This window comes from Manacus candei, unplaced genomic scaffold (genome assembly GCF_025592945.1).
Source record: "Manacus candei isolate 608988 ecotype Guabito, Panama unplaced genomic scaffold, ASM2559294v1 h1tg000027l, whole genome shotgun sequence".
Lineage (NCBI taxonomy): Eukaryota > Metazoa > Chordata > Aves > Passeriformes > Pipridae > Manacus > Manacus candei.
This window is the reverse complement of record NW_026138075.1, coordinates 7,943,229-7,960,196: the sequence shown is the minus strand read 5'-3', so window position 1 is coordinate 7,960,196 and position 16,968 is coordinate 7,943,229. Positions and strand designations below refer to the sequence as shown.

General features: G+C 36.4%; 2 protein-coding genes across 3 annotated transcripts in view; one reads left to right on the top strand and one right to left on the bottom strand.

Moving 5' to 3' along the window:
- The window catches only part of ANXA1 (annexin A1), a 360,547-nt gene that overhangs the window by 122,465 nt on the left and 221,114 nt on the right, over positions 1-16,968 (bottom strand). The gene's annotated exons all lie outside the window — the stretch shown is intronic.
- The window catches only part of ALDH1A1 (aldehyde dehydrogenase 1 family member A1), a 50,270-nt gene that overhangs the window by 30,424 nt on the left and 2,878 nt on the right, over positions 1-16,968 (top strand). The window contains exons 6-13 of the mRNA XM_051789388.1: positions 1,013-1,142; positions 2,191-2,252; positions 4,216-4,344; positions 6,795-6,908; positions 9,022-9,124; positions 9,671-9,855; positions 12,898-13,062; positions 14,954-15,111. Coding sequence (XP_051645348.1) covers positions 1,013-1,142; positions 2,191-2,252; positions 4,216-4,344; positions 6,795-6,908; positions 9,022-9,124; positions 9,671-9,855; positions 12,898-13,062; positions 14,954-15,111 — 1,046 coding nt within the window. The remainder of the gene's footprint in view (positions 1-1,012; positions 1,143-2,190; positions 2,253-4,215; positions 4,345-6,794; positions 6,909-9,021; positions 9,125-9,670; positions 9,856-12,897; positions 13,063-14,953; positions 15,112-16,968) is intronic.

The window sequence follows — 16,968 nt, the reverse complement described above, 5'->3', positions numbered from 1 at the left end:
AATGTTATAACAGATTTGTTAAAAAAGCTGGAGGTCCTCAGTGTCTCTGTTTTGGAAAACTAGGGGTGTCAAAAAGATGTTGACACTATTTAAGAACTGCATGTGGTCTTTAACTAGATGTCCCAATAATTAGGGGTATGGAAATGGCAATAATCCAAACCACACTTCTTGGATTTGGCTGAAAATCAATCGTATTTAGTGCTGGTGTTTCTGTGGGTGGAGCAGAACTGGTCCGCTGAAGAGTTATAGACGTTGAATGAATATTTACTGATCATTATTGTAAAAGTTTATATCTGCCTGGCATGGAGAATCAGGTTTAACTTCAAATAAGATGAGTTAGATCACTCAGTTGGTAGTTAGCCAATAAAAGAGAGTCTCCTCTGTGTAAATATTTATTTTTCATAGTTATTTTTTCTGTTAGGAGTTCTAATTGACTCAGACATTTCTTTTGCTCATCAAACACTCCAGGCATTAGGGTTATAAGCCATGTCATATATATATATATATATATACATATATATATATACATATACATATATATATATACATATACATATATATATATATATATATGTATGTTATGGTATTATATGCCATGATTTGAGTCTTCTTGCTGATATACAAGGAAGACCACTCATTTTATTTGCATCAGTTACTTGCACAGAGTCCTACCTGATCTCTTGACCTATGCTTGCAGAATATTTAATATAAACTAGAACAGTGTAACTGATTCAGATGGGAGAAATGTTATTGTTTTTTCAGTTCATCTTAACATTACAAATTTGCCGTGATAATGCTACCTGCATAGCTCCAGAGAAATAAACCATCATGAACATTTCTCGCTTGTAAATTGCTATCTTAAGTTTTTCAAATACTGTGTCCTTCAGAGGGGAATTAATCTAAATGTTTGTACTAAAGACAAAAATCCTCAACCTGAACTACCAAAAGCTAAATGACAAAGTGCAAGCATAAGAACCATTATCAGTATTTGATATTAACTTTTTAATTGCAGACAATGGAAGCCATTAACGGTGGGAAACTCTTTTCCACTGCCTACCTAATGGACTTAGGTGCCTGTATCAAATCATTACGCTACTGCGCAGGCTGGGCTGATAAAATCCATGGGCGTACTGTTCCAATGGGTGAGTATTTTTGAGATAACAAAAGTACAGAACTGAAGCCAATGAGAGCTGTAAATAACTGACTTATTTAAAAGTTGTGCTACACAGAAAATATCTCAAATGGAAAATGTTTTAGATAGTTTTTAGTATAGGTTATTAAAGATTTATCACAGTTTTCAGTTTAAACATTTAGTACAGTTCTTCACATTTATTTCTTGTTCTATACACTACTAACCAGTACTGTTTATTGACCAATAAATTTAACCTGTATGTATATCTCAGAAACCTGTAGTGTACTTTTGCATAGAAATGTATGGTTTATGCAAGACTACAGTAGTGAAAACCAGGTATTTGCTTATTAAAGCTAAAATTAGCACAAAGAAGTAATATTTGTTTCAGTTATTGGATAATGTACTAGGAAGAGTAAGTACTAAGAGATAGGAAGAAGGAAAGAGTATTTTGCTAAAATTTCACTCTATTCCCTTTCCCATTATGTAGCTCTGTGAAAACATTGTCTTTCAAGCCACCTTTTCTCAGAAGGACAAAGCAAAGAATGGCAATAAAGAAGGAATTAAGGAAAACTGGAGTGATAAATACTTCCAACTTTTTTTGCATCACGTAGATCTCTATACTGGGCTTAACGGAGCACATGTTTGTTTGAATCAAAGAGAACTTTATACTTAATGGATTTGATTTAAGCTGAGACCTGATATTAAAAAATGTCTGATATGTACCTAGGATTTAAAAGAGCACTTTCTGAAACAAAAAAAGGCGATAAAAGAAAAAAGAAATTAAGAATGCTCATTGGTGTGCTCTGCATACTACATTGAGAAGCAGGGTTATCACTGCAAAAAGTCAGTCAGACTGGCAAAAAAAACTTTGGACGAAGAAAGTAGGCATTGAATCCAGATGTGCTTTATGGATCTTTTCATAGTTAAAATTTTGAAAATATCATTTATAAGTAAAATTGTATCCAGCTAAGTTTTGTATCCAACTTTATCATCCTTCTGATTTAACTATCTCTTACAAATGCTTTGTCTGCATGTCTAATTATTTCTTTGTCCCATAGATGGAAACTTTTTTACATTTACAAGACATGAACCTATTGGTGTGTGTGGCCAAATTATTCCTGTAAGTTGCAACTATTTATGTATAACACAAATATTCCTTGTTACAAGTGGAAATGCTTTTGAAATTTTGTCTATGCAAGTGCATTTGTGAAAAATTACTAACCAGAAATTTTCAGATCCTGAAAGATAAAGGCTATCCTGAGTACTCAAATTCTGCAACACAATTTTTGATGAGTCAGCCTGGTTTGACCTTGTCTCCCTCCTCCCTGTATATCAAGGGAAAATAAATCTCAAAAGATTGACAGAATAGTTTGAAAGATGAAATTATGTTTTGTAGGAAATGAAAGAATTAGAAACAAACATGTAAGAGAGTGTAATATTTACAGCCTACCAACAATAAGCTGTTTAAGACCTAAAATATCTGTTCTGCTTCATGTAGCTTCCAGACAGATGGATTTTTAATTATAGCTAGGACTCACCATCATAGTGGTACAAGTAACAACACAAAGAATGTGTCCAATAATGCCATGTTTGGCATGTCTAAACTCCCAGTTTTGAAGTCACTTATTTTAAGCAAAGATTCAAAAAAGCCAGCCCTGAAGAACTCTACTTTTAAATTTATTTGTGAGGTCTATACAGTTTTAGTGGGCGCCTGTGAAAACAGTTGCATGCACTAGACACTCCTAATCCAAGCACCTCTTTGCACATGGTAGTTGTGAGCAGTCTCACCTGACCTGCCTGACAACTTAACAGATTCTGAAATACTCACCTTGTCTATTAGGTTTGCTCAAACATGTGAGTGCCACACAGGTTCCTCATGTCTTTCAGTTGAGCTTGAAGATTTGCTATCCCTTTATACCACCACATTGATTTGGAGAACACTGCTGGGATATGTTTGGATCCAGTCTCTAGGAGAGCTGGGAAACTGATGGTTTAGATTCTCTCGTAGGTCAGACACAAAACATTTCAAGTAAAACGCTCAAGTAAAAAGCTCAGTTAAGATAAGATAAAAAACTATAAACACTAGATGTGACCATTTTAATAAAATTACATACTGGAAATATAAGCAGCAGTTAGCACAAACACTGCCTTCCCTGATAAAATGTTCAAGGATTTCTGCGTATGTCTTAATTTTCTCTTCATTGAAAAAAGAACCACCAAGTTGGAGGTTTCCACATAAAGCAAAATTTTGAGGACTATGTGAATGTTGCAAACCACTTCTGATAGCTCAACATTTCCGTTTCCTTTCTCTCACACAATCCTACTTTAATAATGAATATTCAGAAAATCCTCTAATTCCTCAGTTTGTGTTATTTATGCTCCCACTCTTTTTGCTGATAGGGTGAGACTGAAATGAGAGAAGGAGAGAGAAAAAGAATAGTTGCATGTATATTCCTCCAAGCCTTTTTGATATAATAGGAAGCTTTTAACTACCTTTTTTTCCATTTATAAAGGTGTCTTATGAGCTGAGGCTTGTGGACTCAATGCTTCCCAAACTATTAGAAATATGTTTAAAGGGGCAGAGTTTTTATACTGATCACATTATCCCTCGCACTGCAGAACACGGGGTCCAAAGCAGTCAGCTGCTCTGCAGTCTGTCTGGACAGACCACAACCAATAACCACCATTGAAACTTCCAGGGAAGAGGGACGGGGTAGCATTATTTGTTATTACCTTGCCTCCGTTAGAAAACTGAATTAATGAGAGATGTGATCATTTACAATAGCAAAACTCCCAATTACACCACTAGTTCAACAACTGTCAGTAAGGTTGTTAGGGGAGTACACTTACTGTTTCTTGAGCTTTTAACTAGTACGTTTGATCCCCTGTACTTACATATACAAAAATCACTAGTCTTTGTGTTACATGGTCTACCAGTTACTTTTTCAAAATATCTTCATTATGAAAGGAGTTCAACAAAGAGTTCAACACCGAGTTGACAATTTGCACTATTATAATAAGAAAAGCTGAGGCATTTTGGTGATGTATTAGAAATCGGATACACTTTCTCATCTGTCTTTCAGTGGAACTTCCCATTGGTTATGTTCATGTGGAAGATTGCCCCTGCCCTTTGTTGTGGAAACACTGTGGTTGTCAAACCAGCAGAACAAACTCCACTCACTGCCCTTTACATGGGAGCCTTAATTAAAGAGGTAAGTCGTAAACAACAAAGTTATTTACCATTCTCAGAAATGTAAGAGTATACTGCAACTGAAATGCCACAGAAGTAATATAATCGGGCTGGCCTCTGCCAGTACTTTTCATTGCATGCCTAGCCTTGCACTGTGGAACTTACCTTACTGTAAACCAGTAAAGACAATCTAGGGCAAAAGTATGCATATCTTTCAACCTAGTACACACATACAAAACCCCACAACAGCCATTTAGAAAACTCCATTCTTTCAGAAATATATTTGTATTACAAAAGCACAGTACCTTTCAAAGTCAAAAGGAAGCAAGAACTCATGGATGTGGGTGGCAAGGACTTTATTAGTATAGTTATCACAGAGAAGAACCTGTTTGTACAGCTTTTTTTTTTTAATTGAACAAAGTCTTCATCCACCTGGGTTTATTATTAACAAGGAGCTGTAAAATCAGACTAGTGAGTGCTGCCAAACCTGTGAACTCTCTTCACACAGAAACTATGAGAATACTCTTTGTGCTTTTGAACACGAGAGTGTGTTAGTTTCTTCTATGTCTCCAGAGTTAACTATGGTGCCCAGGCCAGCAAACACCCAAAGAGAGTAGTTAAATAGTTTAGCTTTCTTCCCAACAAAATCAACAAATATAATCTAACATGTTTCAAAAGTTGGCACAGATGTCAATAATCACCAGGGCAGTAACCTTGCAGAGTTTTAATGGAAATGACTTGGCACATTTTCTTATCTGTTTCAAAACAATGATTCAGCAGAGCATATTGACTGATTATGTATTAATATTACACAGAAACTAAATGGCTATCAGGATGGACCCAAGTCCTGCTGTTATTGCATCACATAGTAAATGCTATTAGATAATATTGGGGACAAGGATTTGCACTAAAATATATTAGAGACACCTTCCCTATTAATTTTTAACAATAAGTATCAGAAAGTATATGTCTCTGAAAAAAGTAACTTTACAGGGAAAGTAACTCAGTTCTCCTATCAGTTTAATGAACTATCTATTCTGATATTCTGATTTCCTGAAAAGAATGCTCATAAGTGGAAATGTGATCAGTATCCGATTATACACACAAAGTTGGAGCCAAATCTCTGACAGTCATCACTTCAATAGCTGCTTTAGACTTGTGAAAATAGCTGAAGGTCTAATTTAACTTTCTACTTCTCAAGTGTCCACATTAAAAAAAAATATTATCACTTTTGGTAATCTTCATTATAGTTCTTAACAGCCCTCACAAGTCTCCCTTTTTAATATATATAGAGAAGAGCTTCTACAACAAACATGGAAATTAAATGTTCAAAGAGACACAGTGTGAATTAGTTCCATAAAAAATTACTCTTCTTACTTTTCTCTACAAATTAAGTATGAAATACAATGCTAAGCAAATTAAAGGAACCTCACTGCCTCATCAATTTCAGGGTAAATATTAATCTAGAATATTAAATGAGCATAACAAACATGGACAGAGTGTATCTGAGCATGAAATTGTCAGGAATAAAAATTGGTAGAATAAAAGTAACACTCTTGTGTTGATAACACAGGGCATTAAGTTTTAGGAGCTGTAACTCAGCACCTGAAATTCACCATTTTCCAAATAAAAATTGAAACTTTGGCATGAAATATCGAAGTCCTGTTTAATGCTATAAAGAGACTTATTTAAGTGATAATGCAGGAGATTAATCTTTTTAATATTTTAATTCAATGTTTAATGGCTCTGCAAGTGCCATTAAGATCCCATAGCTGCTGACAAAAAAAGCCAGCAACACTTCACAAATCCTTGGAGTTTGCCTGGCAACCTGCTGGAAGAAAGTAGCTTATTTTGCTTATGAATGGAACATAACTAATACAGGATTGAAGGGAAATCATAGATTTGAACAACAAGAAAAGTCTATTTGCACAAAAAATGTGCAGGATATTGGAAGTGTGCATATCTCAGGTGACCTGCTTTTTCATGCTTGGTAGCTGATCTGCCTCTTTTTTGCTGTAAACTGTCATGTTGCCCACTCTACTCTCAACCTACATCCAGAGGAACAAGCAAAGACATTGAGTTTGAAGTAGTATTTCCATCATTTTTCTTAATAGAATTTTAGTCAGCAGATCATTAATTAAATTCCATCTAGCATATTTGTCAATGTGCAGAAGTCAGCAAGTACACATGTTGATTTAAACAGCTTTAATGAAGCAGACATGAAAATAAGCAGTCTTTCTTTACACATCTGACTGAGAAAAGAAAAAAAAAAAGTATTTCTTTGGAAATGGCACCAACAAGGAACTAAAAGGGCATAAATACTGTGAGAATGAAAACAATTGGGGATGTAGGGCTGAGAATAAATGTATGGCTGAGAAAAGATGGCTGGAGACGGGAAGTAAAACTGCCAGAAACATATTCTTCTAGTCATTATCCTTCCCCAAATTTACAGAGTTCTTTCTTCTAATTCAGGCAGGATTTCCACCTGGAGTTGTGAACATCGTGCCAGGCTTTGGACCCACTGCTGGAGCAGCAGTTTCTCACCACATGGATATAGATAAAGTAGCTTTCACAGGCTCTACAGAGGTACTGTAATGAATGCAAGAAAATATAAGCAGGAAATGTACCCCTCTGATTCCCACAAATGATTTAATGTCTTAACTTGTTCTATGTAATTATTTTAACTCTCATCTTTTTTTTGACTGATGGTTTGTTAAACAAATTCTGTTTAATGATTTGTTGGTTATTTTTAACTTTAAACATATTTAAACAGTATTTGCTGTTGCTGGCAAGCCCTTCAAACAAAGGCAGTCAATGAGATAACTAGGTTCTAGTATACCAAGGCTATTTTAAGTCTTATGCACTTAAAACAGAACATTTTCATAACATAGTTTGCACCTTTTTTTAAGAAGCTCTGTTCCCTTTAATTTTAACAACAATAGGATGGTAGGAAGGTACCTAAGAAATCTCATGCCTGGTTCTGCACACACTTAGATGAGGTGATGGCTTTTTGGTATTTCAATGATACTTAGGATCATCTGGGTGGTTTTAGAAGAGTATTTGGATATGTATTACTTTAATAATTACAAGAAAGGTCACTGTTAATTTTCCCTAACCTTCAACCTGAAGAACTGTGAGTGATATAATTGAAGATTTCTCACTGCAGGCATTATATAGCTGTATCCTTAATACAGTTCATTATATTGTCAGTCTGCTTGCATACTAAATGGAAAAGCTGCCATCTGGTCTCTTAACTTCTTGGATATAGACTCCAAAGATAAATATCATTCCCTTTTGTCAGGGATCAGTACACACTGAGTGCAAGAGCTACGTTTACTCTTAGAAACCTTTAGTTCTGAAGTAATGGGAAAAGAAAACAACCCAAACCCCAGACACAAAAGAAATATCCCACAGTAACAACTACAACTCCCAGTGCCCCATGACCCTCCAAAGGCAAATGGACCCAAGGGTGTATTTGTAGATTTTGGTGGCAGTCCTCTACTAGCAGTGCAATTTAGCAATGAGAAATGATGGCAGGAATGTTGACAGAGGGAGGAAGTTTATCTGGTGTCTGCTATACACAGGCAGTCAGAGACCGAAGCCACAAGAGCTACAAGCATGTTTTTCCTTCACAGTTTTTCCAGGGCTACTCATAGTAAGTAGTTCCTTAAATTATGTCACCAGTTCTACCTCACAGTATCCATTTCCTCCTCTTTTTTCTTTTAAGGGAGAAATTGGAACAAGGAAGTGTCCATACAGGCAATGTAGATTCTTTCCTACATCTTTGTGCATCAGAGGGCTTTTCCATGTATAAAACAGAGAAATTTCAACCTAATGGGAGCAACAGGCAGAGCAGAAATCAGTGCCTACTTTAGGTTACAGATACATGCAAGTATAGTGGTGGTAACCCAAAAAGCAGTTCACATTGATGCCTCAGGATTTTTAGGATTTTTAGCTTTTTGTAGATTTTAATGTAGCTGTGTAGTCTGTCGCCCTTTAGAATAGTAGTTAACACTCACCAAACCCTATTCCCCTGTTTCATACAGAATTTTCTAAATTTTTTAGGCTTGTTTAGGCTCCTTTCAAGGCAGAACTATAGTAAACACATTCTGTTTAAGCGCATATGCACCCCAGGCCTGAACAACAAGGTAGCATCACAGTCAAAGCAACCTTCAACCCTGGAACCTCGGAGAAGCTCCAAAGACAGTACGTGCTGTGAAGAAGAGGAAGATGAGGAAGAAAGGGGTCTTAGGATGTCCAACTCAATTTCTGGGGAGGCATGCCAGGGGGGCAGGTTTGGGGAGGATCTGGGGGCAGATAGTTCTTGGATCAGACCATAAGTTGTGGAACCCCTGGACATGGGTGTGAGCACTTTTGTACTCCTTGCACCAGAATGCCTTCATTAAAGACCTGCTCGATATCTTACCTATACTAAATTTGCCTTGTGAGTTTTTTGTCCTTGATCTTTAGGCAACAATATGAATGTATACAGGGGGAAACTATTCTAGAAAACAGTTCTGATTCATAGGCTACAAGTCACCTGCACCCTGACTCTTCAATTTTTTTTTAATTTATTTTTCATTTTGTTGCTGGGATAGTAGATAACTGTGGATGGATTTTCACTTCTGAGGAAGTCAGAGAAGTTTTTGAGGTCATTATAACCTTTTTGAGATGAAACTGTCCTCTCCCTACCCTCTAGGTTGGCAAACTGATTAAAGAGGCAGCCGGAAAGAGCAATCTGAAGAGAGTTACCTTGGAACTTGGAGGAAAAAGTCCTAACATTATATTTGCGGATGCAGACTGTTAGTAGCAATTTTATTATATAAACTACTACTATTGCAAATTTAATTCTCTTTTTTTTTTCTCTGTCAGTAAATTGTTTCAAGTAATTTTTAATTTTAATTATTTGAGTAATTTTTAATGTTTTCTGGTCATGCCATAGTTTTAAGTTGGATTGCCACCAAAACCTGATGGCTCCTGAATAGCTATGGATCTATGACAACCTGTCCAACCTTAATGTAATGATCATGCTAATGCAATATGAATGCAGAACCAAAAGTAGATTTATACAGGTTTATTAAATTTCTAGCTAAATACTCCTGTTGCTACTGCTGACGCAGCAAATAACGTTGGATCTACATTTCACCTAGAACAGCTTAACGTGTGTTTAACTAGGTGTATCATGCTGCTCTTGATAAGAGTAGTTCGGACATAAGTACATGGTTTAAAGCATCATAAAAATAAAAAGTGCTAAAAAGGGAAATGAGATGCAGTGACAAAGCTTACTAAAGAGTTTATGATGTGACAATTTGTGTTTATGATCTGATGAACTCTGCATTTCTTTGCAGTGGACACCGCGGTGGAATTTGCACATATTGGTGTGTTCTATCACCAGGGACAGTGCTGTATAGCAGGATCTAGAATTTTTGTGGAAGAGCCTATTTATGATGAGTTTGTTCGCCGAAGCATTGAAAGAGCAAAGAAGTATACTCTTGGGAATCCTCTGTTGCCTAATGTACAGCAAGGCCCTCAAGTAAGTAATGTTACATGTTTCCACCATAATTATGTCACAACATTGCAATTTAATGTGCTTATAAACCTATTGTTGCAGTACTTTCAAGGCTAAGTATGGTTTTCTAGTGGATAGTCTAGAGAATGAGGAGGAAGAAACTGGAGAGATTGTTGTTTACAACACTATCATAAGCCAAAGGGTGAGGTCTCCTCTTTTCTACTTCCTTTTATTAGCGAGGAGAACAATTATACAAAATATAAGTGCTCTGAGAAACCTCCAATGCACCAGCTGTAAAAGTGCATTACAATCACCCATGTCATGTTAGAGGTTGCTAATTACGTATTCAAATAGTGCCACTGTAAGTGACTAGCTTGAGGAAATAAGACTTTTAGTGTCTTTCCTCCTTTTTCAAGGTGCTAGACCTTCATTAAACTGCTCTCAGTTTTAGAATATTACACAATTTAAATACAACAGTTTATTATTTTTTCCTGCTTTTGTTAAAAGGTTATGCCAGTAGTTTCCCCATCAAATGAAGGCTAAAATGCAACATTAATAACTATAGTTATCACAATGCTGTGAATTCAATGGATCACATCAGACCATTGTTAAATTAGTTCTCATCTAATCTTATTTCCATATCAGCTTATACTGCAGGCAGAGCTATTATGTGTACATTTGATTATCACAGAATAAAAGAACTGTTTTAGAGAAAGGAAAAAGTTGGAGACAAAGCAATTCCCATACATTTGATAGTATAACGTGTTCTTCACTGGTTATCACAGTCATTTTATGTAATAAAAGACACCAAGTAAATTGGAAAAAAACACATTCCAAGCCACACAAGATTTGGGAAATTTAAAAATATTAAGGAAGGATACTATTTTATTTTCCTACAATGTTTTCCTATGTTTTGATACAAGATAATAGATTCATCTGAATAAATTTTAAAAGGCCAAGGGCAGGAAGGTTCAAACAAGTGAATTCCAAGTGTCTGTTGTACAGCTAATATAAAATTAAGAGAGATCTTCTATCAGGTTATTGTGGCTTTACTGAGTTTGAAATTCATACTAACAATTTGAATGAGAAATGTAAGTAAACTTCTACTAAAAAAATAAGGAAGGTTAAATGTGAAAAAGCAATACTGAAAATATTTTAAAGAACAGAAAATTTTTTTCTCCTCTAGTCTCATCATTTGCAATTATTGACTTATTTTTCTTCTTAGCAAACTTTAGCAGAAACTTAACAATTTTACAGATTAGCAAAGTTACTGTTTTTAGAACTGGTATGACCCCTTTTAATGGAAAATTGTGGTTTGGGTGTAGTTTCTTTTGTGGTAATTATGTTAAATATCTCTCTTTGTCTTCAAATTGCTTGTGCTTTGACTGATTGTTCCTAGAAACAAAAACTGATAGCCCATATCAAGCCTATTCACTGTGATGTCTTGCCATAGAGAAAAAGACATACTTGTTGTCCAGTTCACAGGCCCTCTGGGGCCGCACCTGCCCTAGACAGCAAGTTTGGGTAACACTGTGCATGTTGTTCACCAAAGCAGAGTCAAAAGCCCTATTGGAATTCAAAAGATCCTATATACGCATTATTAAGAAAAATAATGATGATTATAACAAAGGAAGGACTGACAACATGAGCTGTATCATATAAACCTTGTTTTCTCTCCAAGATGTTTATGTGGCCACCAGGGTAGCAGAAATTTTATGTCTTCAGCATCCAGTAAGGCAAACATTTCTTTGAAAGTAAAATGACAAAGAGAGTGCAGTGAACTAAAAGTCATCTCCTTATAAATCCATATCCTTATAGCTATAAACTTTTATCACAGCTTTATTTAAATAGCTGTTTAGTCTAATACGTGTCCAGAAATCCCCAGAACCTTGGAAAATATTGTTGTGTTCTAAGACCATAGTAAAACTTGTTGCTCAGACTGAAACTCAACATTTTTATTGCACAAATAAGAGAATAAGATACACACCTACTCTGCTCTGCTAACTGATGTGTATGATCACAGAGAAGAATAATCTGTGCAAGAGTCACTCTGGAAGTAATCTCAGTATCTTCGTGAGCTAGTGCTTGAAGGACTGAAGTCTGAAATAATGAAGGAAAGAATCATGAAAATGGAGCAAAGAAAGAAAAGAAAAAGAGAATGTTAGAGGCATTTACCAAACAACCTTTATCATTAAGGTTTTTTTGACATACATGTTATCTTGTGCACAACTTCCCTTCAGGCCTGAAGGGTGATTGGTGGATTTGGAGACCTTGGAGGAGAGAAAACAATGTGTTATCTGTTTCTAGTCCCCATTTACACTATTTGTTTTTATCCATTTTGTCACAGCAAACTGAAAGGAGTTAGAGAAATATAAGCACTTGTTGTACTGTCACCATAAACTTCTTTTCCAGACTAAGGCCCTGCATTTTGCCAAACTATAGAACTAAACTGCAATATACTTGGGATATATTGAATTTGTTGGTAAGCCTGAGTGAATGGAAGGGCAGAGATTGGCTTCATATCATAAACAGTTTGTCATCTATGTTTCTCAAATGCCAAGTGTATTTGTCTTTATTCCATTAATAAATCAGAATGAATTAAAAAATAACATTAAATTTAAATTATATTTAATAGTTGTTTTTTAACTTCCTCTAATATTTTAGGAAAGCAGTATGGCCAATCTACAAGACCTGATGCAGGACAGAAGGGTCTTACTGGCTAGATCAAGCTCTCCATTATTTTTTCAGAGTCAAGCCCAGCAATTTTTGATTTGATGAACCATTTCTGGTTGGCAAGAGTACTGAGAAGTATAAGTCACATTAATTTTGTCCCTCTAAACCTCATCCTCCTATGTCAAAATTTCTGATTATTGGTCTATTTGAGAAAAGCCTACAAATTTTTGAGAAGTTAGTGTCAAGAATATTAGCAGTGCTCACCACCTGTTCCACTTCAACACATGTAATTGAACAAAGTTGGAACGTTGTTAAGTTTAGATTAGTGAGTTAGAAGACCAACTGTTATCAGTGTGTGTGCTGTTTACATCCCTGAAATATCTTTTCATTTAGATTGACAAGGAGCAGTATAAAAAAATCCTGGAGCTAATCGAGAGCGGGAAAAAAGAAGGAGCCAAACTGGAATGTGGGGGAGGTCCATGGGGAGACAAGGGTTACTTCATCCAGCCCACAGTTTTTTCTAATGTTACTGATGATATGCGCATCGCCAAAGAAGAGGTAAATAAACTTTTAGCCATCTGTTCTCTCACTGAAGGTTGTCTATTTAAATGTCTGTACAAAATACTCATTTAGAGGGTCAAGCAATGACATAAAAATGCTCTCAATAAGTCTGTTGTTCCATCTTGGTGGTGTTTAAAGTGCCTTTGTTGGTTTCTGATGCCCATTTCACCAACTTGGTTGTGGTGAGGGAGAGGAGTATGAGACTGGCCTGCCAACGAAGTCTCCTATTTAGGGTGGAAGCAGATAAATGCTGAGGTTTGGATTATTAACATCAGCCCAGACTGCCTATGTGTCACATACCAGCATCACAGTGACCAGTAACAGAGAAGCAAACAGTGGAGGCACAGCTTGTGAACAATTTACACTGCCTAGGGAGCCACTTAATTTAGTGTTTGGACACAACATGTACCAGGCAGCTATTTTGCAATATGAGAAACTAGTTGATTTGTGCTTCCACATGCCTGTTGTCGGTGGCAATTACTGTACGTCAGAGTTTTGCCTCTGTGGAGTTATTTAACTTAGATCAGTTTACAAGTGTGTCTACACATGACTGAAGAATCTTTTACTGACCCAACTGAGGTGACAGTGCCAGGGCATCAGTGAAAGTCTGCAAGGAACAGCAGAGAGTTAGGAGTGCAGAGCTGCTATATCAGCTAGCTCTGTAAACACAGCCTCAAAGTCCAGTCATGACCTCTTCTCTGTGTTTTTTTATATTCATCTTGATTAATAACTGCTGCAACTGGGCTGCAATTGGTGTCCATTATACTTCATAAAAAAAGGTCCTTCAAAATACTCCTAACTGTTGCTTTACAAAGCCAACAATACTGCTGATGCAGTCTGATGAACATACCTACTACATCCACCAAGAGTCAACAGCCCTAGTTAAAATGAACACCACAACAGCTAGAGTTAATTGCGACAAGGAGAAAGCTGTAAAACAGGAGAGAGCTCTATGAGACAGAATTTGGATTGTTTCTGCCAACCAGGAGTCAGGTAAGAAACCACACAGAGTTATGGGTTTTTTTGCTGCTCTATTAGTTTCTCTTTGATCAGCAGTAAAACGACTGCTTCTCACATTATTTTAAATGTAAGGAAAAATGAAACCCCAGATAGCCAAGACAATTTAAAGAATATCCAAGTTTTGAAGTTTACAGTAGGGGAATGTTCAGTGGTTTTCTGACCTATGTAAATCAACTATTGCAACACTAGTTAGAAACTGACATTAAAACTCAGTCAGGTAGAAAGCTCACAATCTGTTGTAATAGAAGTAATTGGATGTAGTAATGTCCCCTCACACTACACAGTCTTGGCGTATTGTGGTGGGCATGGGCACCTCTGGCTGAGAACACTGAGTGCTGGTAGTAGGAAAGTGGAACCTGAAGGACTATTTTCTCACCTAACACCCATATGGAAAGCAGAATTAGTTGTTCCACTTGGAGTACATTCCCAATTGTGCAGCTACCTACAGAGATAAAAGTCTAATAGAAAATTTAGGTGAAGAAAAATTGCATGTCTTTCTCAGCTTTAAAACTAGTTTGCCAAGAAAATCCCCATTTGTTGGTAACCAATATAGATATCTAGCAGAGTGTGACACCATGTCAGCTACCTTTATGGTGGGAGTCTTTTAATCCTTGTTATTTGTTTTCATAATTTATTTATTTATTGTTTTATTAATCATTTTATGATAGGCTATCTTGATTTACATCATATTTCAAAAATCTTTATGTGAATTTACAGTATTTTTTAGAAATTTTTCTGAAATATACAGTCTTGGCTGAATGAATTCAGGAACAAAACCATCTAATAGATGTAAATTTAATAAACATAAATTACTTAAAATAGTAAGTTATTCTAGTCCACTTTAAAAGCTTACATGTGTTTGATACAGATATTTGGACCTGTTCAACAAATCATGAAGTTTAAAACTATAGATGAAGTAATCAAGAGAGCAAATAATACTACGTATGGTTTAGCAGCAGCAGTTTTTACCAAAGACATTGATAAAGCATTGACATTTGCAGCTGCTCTTCAGGCTGGAACAGTATGGTAAGTCATGTTTTTTTAAATTCTTCCTTTAGATCTGCAGGTGTCAATGGCACTGATTGTAGGACATTTTCACACTTTTTTGGGTAGTATATTTTTATATTTATTCCTTGTCATCTTTGTAGAGGTGGATCATTGTCATCCTTCTCTGTATCTCCTCCCCTCACTTTTCCCTACTTAATGTGCTATTAAATACTTATGTCTTGAAAGTCTTCACACAATTGGCCTGTAAACTTAGTCTAAAAAAGGAAATTGACTTGCTAAAAAGGAAAGGAAACAACAAAAAAATACAGTGAGAGTGCCTTCTTTCTTTACGTTCAGGATCTGGGGATAAATTAATAGAGAGCATGCAAAGGAAAGGAGTAAAGGTGGTGAAGGGCCTTGAGGGGAAGTCGTATGAGGAGTGGCTGAGGTCACTTGATCTGTGCAGCCTGGAGAAGAGGAGGCTGAGGGGAGACCTTATTGCAGTCTACAACTTCCTCATGAGGGGAAGAGGAGGGGCAGGCACTGATCTCTTCTCTGTGGTGACCAGTGACAGACCTGAGGGAACACACTGAAGTTGTGTCAGAGTAGATTTAGGTTACATATTAGAAAAAGGTTCTTCATCCAGAGGGTGGTTGGGCACTGGAATAGGCTTTCTGGAGAAGTGGTCACAACACCAAGACTGCCAAAGTTCAAGAAGTATTTGGACAGTGCTCTCAGGTACATAGTGTGACTCTTGGGGATGGTTCTGCGCAGGGCCAGGAGTTGAACTCAATGATCCTTGTGGATCCCTTCCAACTCAGCATATTCTGTGATTCTGTGAATACATAACTTATGGGGATCGTTTTCAGTATTGTGTAAAGAAATTAGTTATCTGAAGTTCTGTGGCCATTAGCCTGTGCAGAACATCCATCTGTAATGGAAAAAATTGATAAAATGTGATTGAACAAAGGAAGGAAACACAAGCTGAGGGAGAACTGCTACAAGGCCAACTATTTCCAGCAATGGAAAAGAAGAGGCAACCTACATAGAGCTGGAAAATAAAAGGATAAGAGATATAAGAGTGAAAGCTTGGAGGCATAGCAGAGTCTAGACACTATCACTGACAAAGATCTGCTTTTCCCTACAATTATTTCAATGCATCAGAAGGAGAACAACCAGTTTTACTTGAATGCAAAATCTGTGTCCAATTTACATTTTATCTGAAAGCACTTGCAACGAGCAAAAATTCCTGCCGGGGTCCTGTGACCTAAAACCAGATACTTTCTAAAAATAACTTAACAGTTTTGACTTAGGAGTTGTTATTCTTTATACGGAAGGAAGTTTCAAACAGAGGTAGAATCTTTGGGTTTTGCTCTTACATGATTGGTGGTCTAGGAATCCTTAACTATGAACAGAATCTCTTCTGTTGAAACCAGCAGACTGGCAGAAGAGATTATAAAATATGTAAATAGAGAATATTTGATTTGACAAGGTTGTAAGACAAAAAGAGCTTCTCAGTCAGGAAGCAGGATGCACATTCTGCCAAAATTCTTCATACTTACAAATTCCCCTTTGAAGTTCCTTTCTTACTCACTGTATCTTGTTCTCAAATACAATACAGAACATGGTTTAACTGAGTAGAATCAAACAAAACTTCCTAAACATATACCGAAGCTATCATGAGTTTATCAATAAGAAGTGGACCTGCAGAAGACTTAGCTTTGGCTAGTGTTTTGTTTGAGAGCTGATGTACGAGTTAGGAGCTTTATTGAGGGTATCAGAGAAAGGTATGATGGTCACTCTGCTTGAAGACCCTTCGTGAGTATTATTACCCTGCTTATAATTGACAGAAAAAACATTGATTTTACAGAAGTGAAAAAAGTTTCTTCACACTAT